Source organism: Pithys albifrons, chromosome 20 (assembly GCF_047495875.1).
Source record: "Pithys albifrons albifrons isolate INPA30051 chromosome 20, PitAlb_v1, whole genome shotgun sequence".
NCBI lineage: Eukaryota > Metazoa > Chordata > Aves > Passeriformes > Thamnophilidae > Pithys > Pithys albifrons.
This window is the reverse complement of record NC_092477.1, coordinates 8316664-8336336: the sequence shown is the minus strand read 5'-3', so window position 1 is coordinate 8336336 and position 19673 is coordinate 8316664. Positions and strand designations below refer to the sequence as shown.

The 19673-nt window shown below is 44.5% G+C and overlaps 1 protein-coding gene across 11 annotated transcripts in view; it reads left to right on the top strand.

The window, feature by feature from the left end:
- FNBP1 (formin binding protein 1) overlaps positions 1–16480 on the top strand; it is a 94762-nt gene extending 78282 nt beyond the window's left edge. For 2 of the 11 annotated variants that reach the window (XM_071574681.1, XM_071574675.1), the window contains 7 exons: positions 3755–3769; positions 7734–7843; positions 10263–10395; positions 11855–11976; positions 12407–12546; positions 12913–13071; positions 15156–16480. In XM_071574681.1, the coding sequence (XP_071430782.1) occupies positions 3755–3769; positions 7734–7843; positions 10263–10395; positions 11855–11976; positions 12407–12546; positions 12913–13071; positions 15156–15190 (714 nt within the window). In that variant the 3' untranslated portion in view covers positions 15191–16480. The other 9 variants (XM_071574683.1, XM_071574678.1, XM_071574682.1 and 6 more) reach the window with 7 other exon arrangements.
- The last annotated feature ends 3193 nt before the right edge of the window (positions 16481–19673 follow it).

Sequence of the window (19673 nt, the reverse complement as noted above, 5' to 3'; positions counted from 1 at the left end):
CGTCTCCTCTGACACATTGTGCAGTCCTGTCCCTTGACACTGAGCTGTGGCTCTGCCTCAGTGATCAGTGCTTTGTTGTTCTGTGAGCATGCAGAAACAGCAAACCAACCACCCCCTCTCCAGCCTGCTCTGTTCCCTGCCCTGGGAATACTTGTTATTCTAACTAAGTGTCTCTGTCTGTGCCAGCACCGGGGTTTTTGGTGGGTGGGGTCATTAAAGCCATGGATTATTCTAGCGCAGATAGAGATGTTTTCTGACCTTGGTATTTAAGCAAGCATTTAAAACCACAGTATTTCCTGATCTTTGTGAGCATGCTGAACTCTTACTATTCACCTAGTTTCTAGGAAGCTCCCACTCTGCACTTTGAGGCTGGTTAAACACCGAGCTGCCTTTTGCTGTAGAAGCAGTAAAAACACAGAAGGTGCCGTGCTCGTCTCCGGTGTAACCAATGTGTGTTTTCTCTTGCTGACTCACCAGCAGACACAGTCTTTGTATATTCACAAAGAACTCATGAAGAGGACTTTAGGGACCCCCACGTGTGCCGTTGAGGCTAGGGAATATGTTGTAAGTCTGTGTATGGTGTGCTCAGCCCATACGTTGCTGCACAGTCGCTAACCCCACTTACAACGCCCTTCTGAGTGTGCCGTGGGAATGTGCTTGGCCAAAGATCCCAGGAAAATTTGGTGGGAGGCAAGTTGCAGCTTACTGTGTGATGTGCAGGAAAGAGATGTCTGCCAGTCCTGGAAATGCTGAAATTGGCACAACTGAAGTAGCTGGACCTGTTAAATCCGAAGGGTTACAAACAGGTTCTGTGCACTTATTGTAAATTATTTAATGAGTGAAGTCTTGAGCATCACGAGCCAACCCTGATGGACAGCAGTGTGGTGACACATTCTGTGCCATGGGGGTGGAGCACTGCCTAGAGCTTTTGGAAGCTTCCCTGAACTGTCTGTGACGATGGACAATTCATGGAATCAAGATATGTGACCTCTAAATCTGATTATTGGATAAAGCAGCGTATGGGGAGATGGTTACAGGGCCACTAAAAAAAAAAGAAAAAAAAGAGAAAATGACCTCTTGGTTTTATGGAAATCCAGTGATTGATTCAACCCTGTTTCTGTAAGTGAGGTTAGTGTCCGTGACTGTCCAATAACACATGGACCTGCTGCCTTCCATGCTCTCTCATGTGTTATTGAAGCTTGTGGCTCTTAGACTCTTCATTTTTCCCCTGCAAGACTAAGCTAGACATGGTTTAAACTGACAGCTTGAAACAGATTTGCTCATTTCAAGGAAATGTAACTTATTTGATCTTTTGGGTGGAAAATGCCCCTGTTCTCCCAGGAGCTGTGAGCACGTTTCTAGCTGTGAAAACCCAGCAGAATGGGCAAAAGTAGTTATGTAGTGTTTAATGCAGATTTATTTTCACTCTGCCTGTGTCTGTTTCTAGAAAACGAATCACTGTCACATAAAACGACCATTTCAGAAATAGAAAACCGAATATGACTTATTTCAGCATTTCATTGTTTCCAGCCTATGATCTGCTTTATTTATACTGGTGATAACAATCCCTGATGTACTATTTGAAAATGCTATTAATAAATTCTCTATTTTTGTCCTGCTTAACAGCATAAGAATTGGGCATACAGTGTCTGTAAATTTGCTGAATTCACAGCAAAAGAATAGTCTTGATGCAGATGATTCTCAGCAGTATTTAGTGCCTTTAGAGTGAGTAGTGTTTAGCCACTAGCGCATGTAGCAAACATTTGTGCCTTTATAGAGTGCTTCATAGGTAAATATTTATTCTGCACCATGAGTCTTGTCTGTATATATGTACAAGAATCTCAATTTGTGCTGATCATGTCTATGCTAAAGTTCACAGGAGTGCTAAAGCAATGATACAAACACAAGCTGCCTACGCTGAATTTCTTCAGATCGTTCTTTCTCCTTCCTCTGTGATTATTCTCTCAAATGGATTGGTTTTGTTTGCTTTTTTGTTTTTAGTGACCTCTTTAGCTCAGAGTGAATTTCTTCATAGCACTGTGATTATTATGCTGTGTTTGGTTCCTAATGGACTGGACTGCAGAGGGGAGTCTCGCTGCTGCCCTGTCCCTGAATGATCATTTCACATGCAGCATTCCACTGTTACTTCAAGGCCATTTATTTCCCTTGAATGACTGGCATGTGTTGCTGTACAAATCCTGGTGACTAATGGCAATTGTTGTTTTGGAAAAAAAAAGTTTATTTCCTAAATTGTGCTGTCAAACACATCATAGGTGTCGAGCCACTTATTATTTTAATTTCAACCCTAAAGAACTGTGCTTTTGCTCAAAATGGAACATCTTTTTGAGAGCACCATTCCCAGGAGCTGTTGGTAGTACAGTGACAGAGAACTTGAATGGAAAGAGATTCTGAAGTCTGACAGCACAGCCCCTTGCCTGGAGAGAGGAGTTGTCCAGTTTTTCCATTTCAACTCCTGCACAAAATGTGTGCATTGATGCACTGACAAGTTTGTTGGGTGGTTGGAGCATTTCACAACTGTCCCCAGAGAGCTGGTAGGGCAGCTCAGTGCTGATTGCTGGAAGAGGAGGCTGGGTGGAGTTTTGATTCTCCCTTTATATCTGGCTTTAGATCTTGAGCAGCAGCTCCCTCGTGCTCCTTGGCACAGACCAGAGCACAGGAACACTCTTAAGCCTCCATATCTCTTGGAAAACCTTCTGAACCGCAGCTGTTGTAACATCTTGCAACACTGGAGGAGGTTTTGGTGATTTTGGTGGTCGGGTGCCCAGGCACAGAGATGGTCCCCTGAGGGTTCCTGGGGCCCTGCAGCCCTGCCCAGAGCTGTGTGTGCAGGTGCTGCTGGGCAGGGACACACCTGGCTGTGCGTGGGCTCCGTGGGCACACGCTGCATTCAGACTTCGCTTCCCCAGAGTAACTGAAAGATAATGTTTTGGCTCTGCCCCAGGAAGTGTGGTAACTTTGAAGAATTAGATCATGTATATATCATTTAAGGAGCTTGAATAATGTCTTACCACGCTGCCATGGAATCAAATTGGTGTCAAGAGAATAGATTGGGTTTTTTCCTGCTCCTTGGGCCTGACCTTGTCTGACTATGGCTGAAGTACGTTCGAGTCTGAGTATTTGTTTTTGAATTGTTCAAGAATGTGAAATGACTTTCCATGCCTGCCCAGCCAGCACTGTGCAGTCAGCAGGGACATTTCTGGGCTGTTGTCCTCTGGCCATAGTTGGAGAACCAGGCAGTCTCTGGAGATCCCATCGTGCTGCTGGGGCTGTTCTCACCTCCCCACTGAGGTTTGGCTCAGGTGCCACCCCCTCTCTGAAGCCCCTGTGAGAAGTGGCTGATGCATTTCAGCACAGTTTTGATCTAAAGTGACCCCCATACATTTGCAGCCTCTGATTTTTGACCACATCAGTGATGTTCCTGTAATGAGAAAACCCACTGTTGTTGTAGCCACTGTCAGTCAGTCCAGGGCAGATTTCCACCAGCAGTGCTAAAGCACCTGTGCCAGGTACAGCCCTTCCCATTCCTGTTCCTGGCAACCAAACGGCAGCTGCCTGAGCCCATCTTGTGAACTTTTGCACAGATCTCTTAGTGTTACCCATTTTGCCTTCCAACAGCAAGGGGATTATGTGTCATTTGATTGTAACAGCAGTTTGAAAAAGTTCCTCTTCTACTGATGCACTGTTGTTTTTTCTCTCTCCCCCCCACCCTGTATCTCTCCAATTTTACATGAAGCTTTCTCTCAAGCTGGTAAGCACATTTACAGCATGCCTGTCCTGTGTCTTAATCACAATTTCCTGTGTGTGTTTGAATGTGCACTGTGCCACATGTGACATGACACCAAAATTAACTGTTAAATTTGTTTCTTCTTTGTGTTTACTTTTTTTGACATTTATCAGATAACTCTGAATACACAGGTCTGGAGTCTAATAGAGGTGATCAGAATTCAGTCTTCTAATAAGCTGCTAAAAATTAACTCTAATACATAGTTTAGTTTTCACTACTATAATCTAGGGCTATGAAAATGTAGAAAAACACTATGGAATAATTCTGCTACTGTATAAGAATACTTTAAAACATTAAAAGAAGGAAAAACTTACAGGTCTCTGAGCTTGCTAGACCTTTTCCAGAGAGCAGTGCATGTCTTTCTGTGTAAAGTAGCTACAAAGTTTGCTTTCCATGTCCAGGTATTACTGGCAATCTGCACCATTATCACCTACATTTTACAGCCCTATGTAGTCCTTCAGAATAACCAATAATTATATTAATTCAAATTCTGTAAACCTTAACCAACAAGGTTAACTCAATCTGATTTAAATTTGCCAATGGAGAGAGATCATATATGTGAATCCTAAACTCCATCTTGGATGCAACTGGGAAGATTTCTTGAACTGTGGTAAGATAAGATGTTACTGAATTGGAAAGGGATGGGGTGAACACACTTGAGGAGGTAAATTACATGCTGAACTTCATACACAAGGTATTGTTTTGCTTGAGACACTCCACACCTTGATATGTTCCTGACAGCTTGTCTACATTCCTTTGCCTCTCACAAGGAGAACGCAACTGGTTTGCTGACCCACCTTGTGCAAGCATGTGAGAGCCACAGTGTCTGATGGCAGTTTTGGAGAGCCTCAGGATCCAGGACCACCTTGACTGCATTGCCTTCCAAGTTCTCTTATTCCTCACCAGTTAGTTCCTTTGGGTGCTCTTTCCCTTCCCTGTGAGGGTGGGCAGGCCCTGGCACAGGTTGGGCAGAGAAGCTGTGGCTGTCCCAGCCCTGGAAGTGCCCAAGGCCAGGTTGGAGCAGCCTGGGATAGTGGAAGGTGTCCCTGCCATGGTTGAATGAGATGAGGCTTAAGGTCCCTTCCACCCCAAACCATTCTATGATTCTACACGTATCTTGTTCCTGGATACAACACTGTGGGCCAGGAGCTGCCTGGAGTAGCTCTGGAAGTTTCTGCCTCTGCTGCTGCTCTGGCAACACAGGGACTTGCTTGGGCTCCTTTAGCAACGTTGCTTCTCCCTGAAGACCCATGGGTAGGTCTAAGGAATGATGGAAGTGTCTGGAATATTTGCAAATCTTATTTTGGCTGTTGCCAAGCCACTGTCCTGGGAGTGCAGTGCATTTATACCGTGGATTTCCACTGGTTTTCCTGGTCACAGTGCCAGTGTGTGGTGTAGCTGAGCTGAGCCTCTGCAGGAATCAAACCTGCCCACATGGCTGACCTGGCCTTTCCCCAGGAATGGCACAAACTGGAAAGATGTGCAGAGAGGGATGAGACCCACGTGTACCTCAGGTGGAGGAGAGTGGCTTGTTGTCATCTCCTCTTGGATCCTGTCTGTGCAAGAGCCAGGACTGTGCCTGATAAACCTTGTTCTCTCCCCACATGTAGCTTCAGCCCAGAAATGGTCCTAACACGGCCTCCTTTTCCACAGTCCTTCATCTTGGGACAGTTTGCATCCTAAATCCCAGTATCTTTGTGCAAGGAAATCTTGTGAGCTGCAGCTCTGCTAGTCCTGTGACAGCCCATCAGAAATAGCACAGCTTTCCTCTGCACCTCACTGCTGCAGCCTTTCTAATGTCCACAGCTTGAGACACAGCCCAGGTGTGTTTGTGCTTGAGAGCATGAAATGTGCCCAGCATGTGCAAAAACTGCTCCTTGGCTCTCCCTTTCGGAGCAGGATCTGTAACTTCTGATGGAAATGCCTGAGCACGGAATAAAGTCCGAGTGAGTCACCTCCCAGTCCCAGGTGTGCAGCTCTGTCTTTGGGCTGACCATTGGGAGCAAAGCTGCTGGATTTAGTCCAGCCTGGAGCTTTTAAATGCAGATGAAGACTCAAAAACAAGATATGAAAAGAAGATGCTTTTCCAAATTTGTTTAGCTACATCTGCTACATTTGGCTAATGTATAATTGGGGATATTTTCAAGTGTGTCTGTCTCCTCTGCTTAAAACTGAGAAGAATGTGTCAGAATATGTCATCTAGTCTTTCCTAAAACTGCTTGTTTATTTACAAAGCTGCCTCCAGATACTTTGCCTTAAGAAGATGTGTATGGCTTTAGTGTAGATTATCCATAAAACAGATTGAATCACTCTCACATCTAATGTGATGTGGGAATTACTGTCAAGCAAAATATTAACATTAAAGAAAAAATTAAGATAGAAATCATCTCTACCAGGGACAGCAAGTAATGTAAGCACTGCTAGAAATCCATATGGTTAAAGTTTGGGAATCAACATAACTTTTTTAGCAATTTGTCTTAGATTTGCTTTCTTGTTGTCTCATGAATGGAATTTTAGGTATTATTACACAGGTCATCAAGGCTTAACAAGATGTATGTGCTGTCTTTGACAGTCAGTGCAGCAGCAGCTGCACCAAGCCTGTTCTGTTGTTTTGGAATGACCAGTCCAGAGGGAAAGTGACCTGCCTGCTGTTGTCCTCCAGCCCTCTGACACCCACACACTTTCTGAACAGCCTGTTCTGCAGCTGCAGAAAGAAGAGTGCAATGTCTCAGCACATTCAGGGCAGAGTCAAGGGGCTAATGGGCAGCTTTTGTGGAAGTGTGTCCACCAACTCACACTCCTCAGAGAGAAATGTGGTGTTTCAGTGAGACTCATGTCCCAACCTTGCTCACAAGCTTTCACTAAGCTGATGGACCCCTGAATTTGGTTACTCAGCTTTGTGTTTTTACCCTTCTTTCTCCCATAGGCCAGTATTCCCCTTAGAAATGGGACATGGAATGAGCAGAAACTAAAACAAGTAAAACCTGTCCAAATTCAAGATCATGTACAAGAACCTCAATCTTTTATGGTGCAACTAATTAGTATTGATGTGTGTCCCACACAGCCCACCCAAACTGCCCTCCTTGCCTTCTGGCAAGACAAAAACAGGTGTTGCTGTGAAGAAAATAGTGTGGATGTATTTTATGTCTCATCTATCTGCTATATCAAATTGAGGCAATCAAGAGGAGACATAGCAGTTTGAAGGCAGAAAAGGGCTTTTCAAGCAGAATAACACAAAGGTAACACTGTGGTCTTCACATTTTTTCCTTTGTTATGATTTCAAATGGATTCATTCTGTGACTTTGATATAACTCCTGATTTTTATGCTAGTACAAGGGAGAGAGGAAAAACTGAGAGACTTTGGCATGGAATGTGGATCCTGGAAAGTAAGCAGCATGTTTTTTAAATTGCAGAATGCAATGGGAAGTGCTTCTGTTAACTTGGTGTGTTTAGGAGAGCCCTGACATAAATTAGCTGTGTTGGACCAGCACTTAGTGGTGCTCAGGAAAAGTGTGAGTGTGACACAGGAGCGCCAGCCAGGAACTGCTTTTATGGGAATGCTGCCTGAAGCAGGGTGAAGGAAGGAAGGGAAGATCAGCTTTCCATGAGAAGGCAACTCTCTTAAACAAAATCTGATGATAACTAGATAAAAATAGTTTCTCAGCTTTGCCGTTGAATTCTGGAATTCTCCAGTTGATTAGCCACTGTTATGGAAGCAGGATGTGGTCCTGGGATCATTTCTAGGGCATCCAGATTCCTGACCATTCAGGGCCTGATAACACAGTGCAAATGATAGCAGTGCTTCAGACCATTGTGATTTGGCACAGGTTTTTTTGAGCTGTTTTCAAACTGCAATCCCAAAGAATTCCTTCAGACCCTGATTATTATTTTTTTTCCTTATTGCCCCCTTCCATTCCACTCTGTACAGGGAGCAGGGCCCGAAGACTTCAGCAATCTCCCACCTGAGCAGAGAAGAAAGAAGTTGCAGCAAAAGGTTGATGAACTGAACAAGGACATTCAGAAGGAGCTGGATCAAAGGTGAGTCAAACCTCTCCAATGAGAAATGAAATAGGTGGTCTCATATACAACAGGAACAACTATAATAGGAGAAAGAGCAAATAAGGCTCTAGGTTTGGTTAATGTGCTGTTTCAAGAAAGGAAGGACCAGACTTTGCATATGGCTAAGAACACCTGAGTGATGCAAGGCTCAGATTTTGAAATCAGGGATTTGATTTGGGCTGATGAGGGTCTGAGCTGGGGCAAAAGGTGCCTTTTGTTTGTTCCATTCTCTCACTTCAGTGTAGTGTATTATCCTGCCTTTGGAATGTTTAGAAGGGAAGATCCTGGTATAAGGATGAGAATGATAGAAGTGTAGCTATTGAATGCAGCTTTTCCTCCTTTCTGGAGCTGCCTTCTTGGGCTTTTGAAGAGGAAGAGACAAAGGTCACTGTTGGATACACTGAGCGTTTTGTTGATGTGAGTTGTCATGAGGGTGTTTTTAGTGAAGAGCAGGATGCAAATACAGCCTCAGTCAAAGGTACAGGCACTGAGCAGAGCCTCTGTGTCTGGTGGACGTGGTAAATCCCAACCACAGAGGCTGTTACAGCATTATAACATCATCCAAAGTGCTGGTTCTTTGGTGTGTGCCTTAAGTCTCTGATCTTTAGCTTAGATTTCCTGGAAGCAGGAAGATAATGACTCCAGTGCTTTGTGAATGCTTTTTCTACAGGGCTGCATTTATCATTCTGGTTGAGAATAAGGCTATTTTAGTTACCCACTTTTAATTGATTCTGGCAGCCTGTATTTGTGCTTTGTGTTTGTTCACATTCTGCAGTTGCATTAAAGATTCAGCGTGTTTTGTTTGCAAGAGACAGAACTTTTCTTCCCTCAAGGATTTCAAGACTAGTCTGTCCCTAAATACTGCTTTGCATTTGCACAGTTGTGCTGTTATCTTGCTTTCAAGAACTTGTTTATTTTGCCTACTAACCCAAAATTTCTTTTTTTTATTTTATGTCTTGAACAAGAAAGGAAAACTCTGTTTGGTTATATCATTTCTCATTGCTTTGGTTTTTTTCCTCTGTGGAAACTTTGATTTGTCTGTACAGAATTTTTTTACTGCTCTGCATTGATCCCAATGTTAAAATCAAATGTGGAATCAGAGCAGAGTGTTAGTTTAAATAAAAATAGTTTATGACTGAGGAAATAGTACCATTGGTTAAATAAGAGTTAAACAAATAGTAATAATTCTGACTCATATGTTTGCAACATTGTCCCTTTAGGCTTCAAGCACAGAGCAATCCCATTTCCTTGCCACCCACACTTTTTCCCAGTTTCCACACACACAAAGCAAAGCCAGGCACAGGATTGTAATTGTCAAGAGTTTGGTGGGAAACTCTAAAATATAAAACAGTGTTAACTTGAGTCGTGGGACTCACATTAACCTTTCTCCCCCCAGCTAATGCCTAGAGAAAAACTGAATAGTTGCAGCAGGATTACAGGAAATCAGCTCATAATTCCATCTTTCAGCTTCGAAATGTCCATCATCAGGCAGAGAACTTTCCTGTGAGCTCAGCCTGAGTGTGACTCAGGTCACAGGAGCTCCCTGCTGTTGGTGCAAGCTCTGCAGGCACTGAGGGAGCTCATCAGGGCATGTCCTGCATCAGTCCTGGTCTTGTGGCACCACATCCATCATGGCAGGACTTAAAATCACCATCTCAGAAGCCCTGAGCTCTTGGCACTGGGGCTGATGTGGCACAGCCCTCAGAAGGAGCTGAGTGAAGGTGCCCTCTGACTTAGCAGGATGCAGAGTTGTGTTTTTCAGCCCAAAGTGTGTCTGCCACTGAGCTGAGACAAACACAAACCATCTGGAGTCAGCTTTGTGTTAAGCAGTGTGAAATAAATATCTTACAAATTATTTGGGTTGCTAAAGGCAAACTGCAACAGGCAGGGTGAGAATGTCTGGTTTGCACTCCATTTCTTTTCTTGATACATCCATATAGACATTTTTGTCCCAGTTTCTCAACTGTAGGTCAGTCCATGATGGGTAATGATGCAACTGTTTGTCTCTGCCCCAAAAACTGGGGTGATATTCATCTAGAAAGTTGGAGCTGTCATGCATTTCAGTGGTTGTGAGATTTTTTTATTATTATTATTTTCCCCAGGGTTAGCAAGTAGATATTATAGTACAACAATAACAGGCTAAAAATCAATACCAAATATCTTCTCACATTGTAGGTAAATCCCTGTTTTTCATCTCTAACAGTGTAACTTCTCTTCTGGCAAGGGATTTTACTGTTGTTTTTTAATGGCAAAAGCCCTATCTGTATGTTTTCAGTTCCTTAGGCTGAACCTCAGAGTGAAGAAGAGGCAGTTTATTTTCCTTTCATTTGCCCTCATGTAGGGAAAGGCATCTGCCCTCAGCTGCACTAACATGTTTGGTTTCTCTTCTGCCTCTCAGAGATGCCTTAACGAAGATGAAAGATGTGTATATCAAGAACCCTCAGATGGGAGATGCAGCAAGTGTGGACCACAGATTAGCAGAGCTTGCACAGAACATCGAGAAGTTACGATTAGAAGTTCAGAAGTTCGAGGTATGAGAAGAGACATTTTGGTAAAAAGCATCTCAGCAAGTGCTCAGTCTGAGCAGGTGCTTCAGGGCTTTTCCAGGTGTATTGATGCAGCTCCTTTCTGTGTGTGTGAAAGTGCTACTGGAGCACTTGAATTAATCAGGATCTTGGAGCCAATTTATGTAACATAAACATGCACCATCTCCTGTGACTGTCAGCCCACAGTTCAATTGGCCACAGAAAAGAGATTGTGCTAAGTGGAGGTGGAAAGAAAAGGCAGTGCTCTCTGGACTGCCCAGAGGGGTTCAGATGCTTATTTAATTCATTAAATAAATTGAAGCATCATGTCAAAGTCATCTGTGGGAAATCAGTGACATAAATGCAAAGCACCGTTTAGAGACTTGCAGCAAGACAGGAACCATCACATGAAGTATGTTTTAAGGAATAGTCTGCCATGAACAGGAAGCTTCCTAGTGATACAAAATCTCAAGAGCTGACTGGGAGTGTTTGGAATATATAAAGCCCATTATAATTACATGAGAAGGATAATAAGGCTGAGAAAATACTTCATTTTCTACATTATTCGTTGTACAGAAACAGATACAGCCTGTTAATTTTTGATGTTTCTTACAGTTGTGGCTTCACTATCCATTGTTTTCTTACCTGTTTGAAATCAGTGGCTCTTTCATTCTCCTCAGCTTTAGTTCTCATTCATTCAGCAGCCCCAGAGGTTGCTGTGTCTCTGGTGTTACTGAGACTAAACTGCCACACATCTTTTTATTTGATTGTGGCTAGAGCAGCATCATCTCATGGCAGCTGTTGTTACCTGCTTCCCTTGGCCCATGGTGTAAAGTAAACAATAAGTGTGTAGGAACAAGGACACCACACACCAGACTGATGTGATCAGGCAAATGCCATTTATTACACTCTGCACACGGTTTATATGGGGTTAAGGCTACATTCCAATGGCTAAATTGGATATCACACCATCAATCTACAAATTCCAATTGGTTATAATCCATATCTCACAAGTCCAATGTTTTGGTGAAATCATCCTGAGTGTTTTCAGGAACATCTGTGGTGTCTTGTGGGAAGTCTGAGGAGTTCTCATGAGAAACTCCTGGGGAGTTGCTAAGAACTCCTGGGGAGTGATTTCTCCTTTACTGGACAACAGCAGCTCTGGCCTTGCTGCTTCTCAGCTGATAGCTGCCTTCAGTCTCACAGGGTCTATATAGATCTGAATTGCTCACCTTTGTTTTTTCTGTACCAACAAGGGTGTTTTCATCACCCACTGTCAAAAATAGTCAAGTTCTCAGTGTGTTTTTTGGGAAAACCAATGGATTTGATACCCACAGAGCCCAGCAACTGCACAAATGACAACTGCCACTCGTAAGGAAATGTAAATACATTTCCAGCAGGTTTTGGCTGTGCAGTGTGAGTGGCAGCTGTGGCACAGCAGGTAACGGGCCGTGTCTCCCGGCAGGGCTGGCTGGCAGAGGTGGAGGGCAGGCTGCCTGCCCGCGGCGAGCAGCCCCGGCGCCAGAGCGGCATGTACGAGCCCCAGCACCCGGCGGCGGTGAACAGCTGTGCCCAGGACCGCGAGAGGTACAGTATCTGCACAGGGCAGGCAGCTGGGCCCGCTGGCCCTGGCTCAGTGATTGGCAGAACTGGAGCCCTGCAGTGCTCAGGGACCCACTCTGTCACCACACCCACTCTGGGCACTCAGTGTTTTGCATCCTGGTTGTACCATATCCCAACTCCAAGAGCTAAATTCTGAACGTGTTTCCAAACTCTGTAATAGCCCCCATGCTCGCAGCTGTGAAGGCAAGTGAGACAGTGCATTTTCACAGCTTTTAATGGTAACAAAATGATGGGGCTCACCCATCTGGTGTCACAGCCAGTTCTGAGGCTGCTTTACAGTGGCGGAGCTGCTGCAGCTGAGGGTGCTCCCCTTGCCTGAAGCGCCTGGTAACAGAGTGGTTCTCTCTGCTCCTGAGGTTGGTCGCTATAGTTGCTGTGTTTTATCTCTCTTGAGCAGCCCAGATGGCAGTTACACAGAAGAGCAGAGTCAGGAGACTGAGATGAAAGTACCTGCAACAGACTTTGATGATGAATTTGATGATGAAGAACCACTACCCACCATAGGAACGTGTAAAGCGCTCTATACATTTGAAGGTATCACTCCAACTTTACCCTCAATTTCACTGTTTCTTTTTCAGTTCATATGCCAAGAACAAGTGGGAAATCTTTGTTTAACCCCTGCAGTGGAAACAGCCAAAGGGCAAGTGAGGCTCTGGGGTGATTCTGTTTCTAGAGAGGCATTAAGTGATTTGTTTCCTGTTACACGAGGCCTTTGAACAAGAACCAAAAGTCTGGTGTCAGGATCACATTTATCTGGTTTTTTGTATTCACACTGTTGACTCCAGAAACCCATGCTCCTGTTTTTGCTGCCAGTGATGCAACAAAGATGTGGTCACCCCACAATGCCTCTGGTTCCCACTGTGCAGGACACCCTAAAATCCTTGTCACTGTGTCTTTCAGGTCAGAATGAAGGAACAATTTCTGTAGCAGAAGGAGAGATGCTCTATGTAATAGAAGAAGACAAAGGTGATGGGTGGACGCGGATCCGAAGGAACGAAGATGAGGAGGGCTATGTCCCCACGTCGTATGTTGAAGTCTATTTGGACAAAAATGCCAAAGGTGCTATGACCTATATTTAATACTATTATTTTTATTCTATTTGCTTTCACAGAGATAATCCAACCCTGAAGCTGCTCTGTGTTGCAGATACAGAGCCTTTTAAAAGTCTGTACAATGCCACCAAGTGCATTATTCCCTACATGGACTAATTATGGCTTGCTCTACTGCAAACCATGCTTTTATTGGTCAGAGAAGGGTGGCATGGGGGACTGTGAAACCAGAGGGGAAATGCAGCCTTTTCTGGAGAGTGTCTGCTCATCTGACATTGCCATGGCATGTCCAACTTAGTGCAGGAAGCACAAAGCCATTTGGGATAACACAGGCTCTCCTCAGATATCCAGGTGGCATCTCAGACACATTTGCAAATTGACTGTTTGTCCCAAACTCATTCAGTGGAACTTTATGTAGGAAATATTTAGACTGCTGGTTTGTGTCTGTGTGGGAACTTTTCGGAGCCTGTTGTATTTTGGGACCTTTTGAATTGCAATCTGGTCATCCTTTAGTGTGTGAGGAAGGGCAAGGAGACATCTTGCTAAAACCTCTCTGTGGTCCTTGATAAAGGGGTAAAACATGAAGAAAGCTCCTCTCTTCTTTCCTACCTTGCTACATTTCAGATATATTTGCTGTTACAGCTGACCATAACTAATGGTTTGATCTTTTGCTCACACAAGATCAGCAGAGACACTCAGAGTTTGGACTCTGCAAGCTGCTGTTTGTAGCTCTTGATTCCTCCCAGCCAGGAGTGTGTGTAAGGCAGCAGTGCTGCAGGGCAGTCCTGCTGGAATAAATGGCAGCACTGAACACCTGGGAATGGGATACACCAAGAAATCAAAAGATTTTAGTCCTGTTCCAAATTGGGATGTGTTAGAACTCCACTGTTCAATAATTTGTGTTTATTCAGACTATTGTTGTGTTTCCTGGACCTCAGAGTTCTTAGTGTGAAACAAGCTGCCTCATCCAAGCCCAGAGAACACTGAACCATTTTCACTGGGATTTATGGACAGTAGGAAGAGAGGAGTGGAACTGTCTAAAGCAACACTATAACCTGAGCAGTTCACAGTGTTGGATTTGGTGTTAATCAGAGCAGTGCCTTGTCTGCTGCAGGTGAAAATCTGGGCCTTGCTTTATTTTGCCATAATACAGGAGTTTCATGGTTTTGTTGGCAAATACAGGGTCAGTTTTGTTGCAGAAGAGTGCAAAAAGCTTCCACTAGGCTGAAAATGCAGTCAGTGCTGGGGGTGAAGGCTGGGACAGCTGCAACAGCCACTTCTGTAGCCACAATGGAGGTTTTTCAAATAATTTTTAAGTTTTTCCATTATTTTTACTGGACTTCAGGAACAAAATCAAATGTATCTGTGAATATCCAATGGATAGGAACTATGATGTTTACCTCTTAATTCTCAATTCTCTGGTTACAAAGAAGAGCTAAAAGAGAACTTTTCATAGAATACAACATAAAGATTTGGGGGAAATGCTACTGAGTTTAATAGACAAACTGTTGCAAGCTGCAAATTTCTGATTTTATTTTTAATGTATTGGTAAAAGTGATTCAGCCCTTGAAATGGAAGCCATGACATTCCTGAAGACAACACTGTGAATACTAAAGCATTTGCAAACTTCAGTAATTCCTTCCTCTTTTTGGAGAGAAGCTTGAGCAGCTGATACTGCTAAAGGTTGGTTGCAGGAGGGTGAGAGCTCCCAGCAGCTCTGAGCACCCCTGTGGCTCTCCCAGCCAGCAGAATAAGTCCTGGCTCAGGAGTACCTGTCCTCAGGATGGACAGAGGATGGGTTTGGAGTCAGAGGCAGCTCTGCCCAAGAAATGCCACTGCTTTGTGCAAAGCTGCTTTTTCAGTCAGCTGTAGCCTGTGCTGTCAGGGCTCTGCTGCAGAACTGAGCTGGGTAGGACAGGTAAGTCACGTGCTGCAGGTGCCCTCCTGGTCACAGAGCTCAGGGAGCCCAGCTGGGTCTGTGTGCCCCTGCCAATACCTGTGTGAGGGCTGCTGGTGACACTTACAGAGGGTGTTGGCAAACCCTGTCACAAAAAGAACAGTAATGTCTATCTTGTTTTGCCTTTTTTTTTCCAGATGTGTACAAACCACTTCAGAAAATCTCTGAGTAGGTTTGTATAGGCCTGTCCACCCTTTATTCTCCTGGTTTGCTGCTACGGTTGTTTTAAGAGCTCTATTTGAGAAGGTTTTCTTTAGAAGAGATGAATGCACATGTCATATCTCCATCACTGAAAGACTCTGTTAGGTACCACTCACTCAGCTGATGCTTTGTCAGGTCGCCTCTGAAATGTCAGTGGAAGGTGCTGGCCCAGCTGTGTCCATTTAGTGCAAACAGCATTTATTGTCCTTCTTAAGAGAAGTCAGAGCTGCAGGGCTCGTTCTCGTTGGGATTCATGCAGGAAACTGTTCTGTGCACACCCAGGGGTAGCACCTTGCAGGGCTTTTCTGTGCCTGTCTGGTGCTGAGAACTGTCAAATACAGGAACTAGTTACTCAAGACTGACCATCCTGTGTCACTGACTATGGTACCATCTTCTTGGGAGCAAAACTGTCTTTCACTGAGGGATGTGATACACAACCCTGCATGGAATAAGCAGCTTTCTGTAAACTCTGCATTGCACCCAAAAAAATGCCATGTTTTCCTTCCAGCAGAAGGCCTGGATGTTTGGGTGCCATGCAAGGAGTAGGGGCTGGTTTGTGAACTTAAACTTCTTGATTAAAACGATTTTGGAGCCATGGGCTGATGAGCATTTTGGCTCCTTGGCCTCTGTGGGTCTGTTCCCCCTCACCTCTGACATCAATAAATCCTCACAGACAGCTCTGGGATTCCCAGGGCTGCAGCTCTGCTGTTTGCTGTAACCACCATGCAGAGCCTTGACTTATATAAGTAAATAGGTAAAAGTTAACCATGCTGATGCACTTTTTATCTAGGATATATCTGATTATTTAATGCTTGCCAAATTATTTAGGAATCGGTAATTATAAACTGGACTGTGGCTTTTAAAAATCCTTTTGTTAAATACATGCCCTTAGTTCTCCCATTATGAAAAATGTATATAACATAACTTAAAAACTAAAGTTACTTGAATTTGAATTGTTTTTATCCTTTTATATGTGTATAAATATAAATGGTTTTATAGGCTGTTGTTGTGCTTAACCCAGCTGTTGTTTTGGTAACTACTTTGGTCCCTCTTATGTGGAAAAGTGTTTTTGGTTGCTCAGCTGTCTGCACCTGGTTGGACTCGCATAGAAACTGCTGTTGTGTGTTAAGGTTTGTTCAATCTGGCCTGTGTGGTTGTCTCCTTTCCTTTCTTATTTTTTAAAGAATCATTATTTGTCAGGAACCTCTTTATAGCTTGATGTACCATGGTGTCTTCTTCTAATAAACATTATATTTTCTCATTCCCGTGAGGTTTTGTTTTTGGGGGTTTTAATGGCAATTACTAATAAGTGGCAATAATTAGTGGCAAAAAATAATGGTTTAACTTTCCTAAGGGACAGCAAATTGCCCAAAGCTGCTTCCCACACTAAGTACCAATACAGTTCCTGCTCAGGAAAAATATTTTGTGGCTCTTTGAAAACCTTTTTTGTGCTGTCACTTGGAAGGTTTTTATGGAAGTGGATGCAGAGGAGGTGGGGGAAGGTTCCCCTGCTCTCTGAAATGCAAGGGAAGTTTGAACTCACCCTGTATTCCCTTGGATACAGCAGTCTGGGCCAAACCAACCTCCTGGACTGTGGCTTCACTTGGCCCAAGGGGAAACCTGCTCTGAGCCAGGAGAGTGTGCGAACAGGGATGGACAGAGGATGGGTTTGGAGGCCCAGGCTGGGCCACTGACTTCTGTATTCCTGGGCTTCCCTTGGGACAGCCCATGGTGGAAAGGAGAGCTCTGGATTCCTCTCCAAATTCTTTATGGTTTAGTTTCCTGTTACTTGGTAGCATTGCTGGTCTCTGGAGCTGTCACTTGAACAGCTGCAGTGCTGCTTTGCAGACTGAAAATTAAAAAGCTGTTTGTTTTCTTGGTGGCACGGGGTAGGTGCTGGCAGGGTCCTGCTCCTGAGCTTCACGTTCTCCTCCTGGAGGAGAGCAGTGTCCCTGTGATGTTCATCCCCAGGCCGGAGGGTGAGAGATTGCTGTTAGGATTGGGAGCCTTCCTTAACCCCCTGCAGCCCAGTAGATGCTTGGATGCTCTATTTCCTTTAACCTCCTGCAGGCAGTGCTGCTCATAAGGGATCCCATTTTCCCCAACCTCTTTCTAATCCAGTCTCTTTCTTTTTGTCTTTCTTATGTTTTAGATTCCTAAAGGTGTTTGTGCTGGTGCAAGAACCTCGGGGCGAGCTTGTCACAGAAGGAGAAACAAAATGGTCTGTTTACCCTGCAGGCAGTTAAAACACACCCCTGGAAAGCCAGACTCACAGTCTTGTCTGGAGTTCCCACTTGAAAAATTCAGGCCTAAATTCCATCCCAGTACCATTCAGATGCTTGCTCTTTTCCATGGCATGCTACTTGTGGCTCTGATTACCTTATCAGCCTTTCCCACTCTCCTGCCAGCTTGGCACAGCCCCTCTGTCAAACATAACCCACACTTTCCCCCACGCAGTTCCCCCCAACTTCTGTCAGAGAACTGCTGGCTGCCCTTGGACGCAGAGGGTGGCCAGAGAGTCCCAAGCATGTGCTGGTCTGTCTGCTGTCCTTTTGTCCCTCAGTCCATCTGAATGTACACACTGGTCCCTCAGCATTTCACACGGTGCCTTTAGTGCTAATTCTGCAGGAATTCTCATCAGAGAGCGTGGAAGGGAGGTGGAAAACCTGCCCTGGGCACAGTGTTACAGCAGCTGGACTGATTCTGAATTTGCAGATATTAAATTCGATCCCCATGCATTATTCAATATTCTGCTTTCCCCAAAAGGTCACTAATACTTGTCAGCCTTTTTTTTTTTTCTTTAAACCCAGGCTGATGCCCATCCCAAGTATTAAACCCCTTTGCCCTTGCTGTTTCCTGAAACCCTTCGAGCTCCTGTGTGTTCGCTGGTTTTCCTGCTTGTTCTCTCTGCTCCCTCCTCTTTATCCACCCCCCTCTCTCCCTCCTCTTCCTCACACACACACACACAGACACACACAGACCGTGGCATTTTGGTTTGAAGCCCCATTTTGCTGCCACAGGCCCCGTTTGGCTCTGGTTTCAGCCTGCATGCTCGCCCTGTTGCCTTGCCTGCGCCCACCTTCCTCAGGGTCACGTTATTTTGTGGCTCGTGGGTAATCTCTTTGCAGTTTTCTTTTGTTGGTTTGTTTTTCAGCATTTCAGACCTGCCTTCTCTTTTTGCATGACCTCCTGTGCGTTCTCATCAGTTAATGTTTGAATAACAGAGTTTTTTTAGATAAATAAAAGAGGAAAGAAAAAAAAAAGAAATCGCACTATTTCCTTCTCTCACCTTGCAATGGACTGGACCTGGACCCATCAGCCAGACAGGAATTGTGACCACCCTGTTCTCATGTGGTTTGGTTTGAAGCAGATGTAGGATAAGTGATGCTGCACTCTTGTCACCTCATGCAGTGGGGAGAGAGCTACAGTATCTCCAAACATCACATGATCTGACCTCAACTGCCTGTGAAAGGGTTGATTGCTCTCTAAACTTCTATATTCTATCTTGGTTTCCTCAGTCATTACCATTGCTTGGGTTTTACAGTCACTTTGGACAAGCTTGAGCCCTGCAAGAGTCAGTTGCCACTAAATAGCTCCTGAGGGCTGAACTTACTCATGGATCAACACAGGGGGATCTTCTGGCTCTAATCCAACTTCAGCATATTTTATACAATCCCCACATTCTGAGAAATTTTCTATCAGAGCCCCTCTGGGCAGCGGCCCTAAACTGAAACCTCTCAGGGTTAGTTTGCAGACAGACCAGTGTTGTTTTGCTGCCTGCTCTGCTGTGTGGGGTCAGCACATGGAAACACATCCCAGAATCATGGACTCTCCATGCTGGGAATGGCCTGGGTCATTCCCATGCAGGAAAAAGTCATTTTTTCAGTTGGGTTAAGTGCTGTTTTCATAACTTTGCCCTCTTCTCTTCCTCCAAGATACCAACTTTTATTTTCACTAACACAAAGTCCCTTGTGCTGCAGTTCATCCTGTAGCTGTTTAATGACAGTGTTTAATATCTGCCACATCAAGCAGCAGAAAGTTTGTGTTTCAAACCCACCCCAGGTGGCTCTGGTGCCTGTGCTGAGCACAGGGAACACCAACCCCACGGCCATTCTGTGGCATCAGAGGGTTGTAAATCCATTAAACCACATCCTTACCATTGCTGCTACTGTGGTCACTGAGCTGTTTAGATCCATGAGACTCCAGGAGGGATTCACATACTTGGCACCTGTGGCTTTGTGAAAAGATTTGTGCAAAGGCTTTGTGGCATCCACCTGTGGGGGTATCTAAAGGGCTGAGCAGGTAACGGGGGTGCAAAAAATATCCTTAAAATATTTTTAGCTGCAGTATTTTTATTCTCGTGTCCAATGCACTGTTGAACCAGCAGCTGAGAATTCATTTTCACCTATTGTTGTGCCATCTATGTACAAATTAGATCAAAGTTTGCTTTTCTA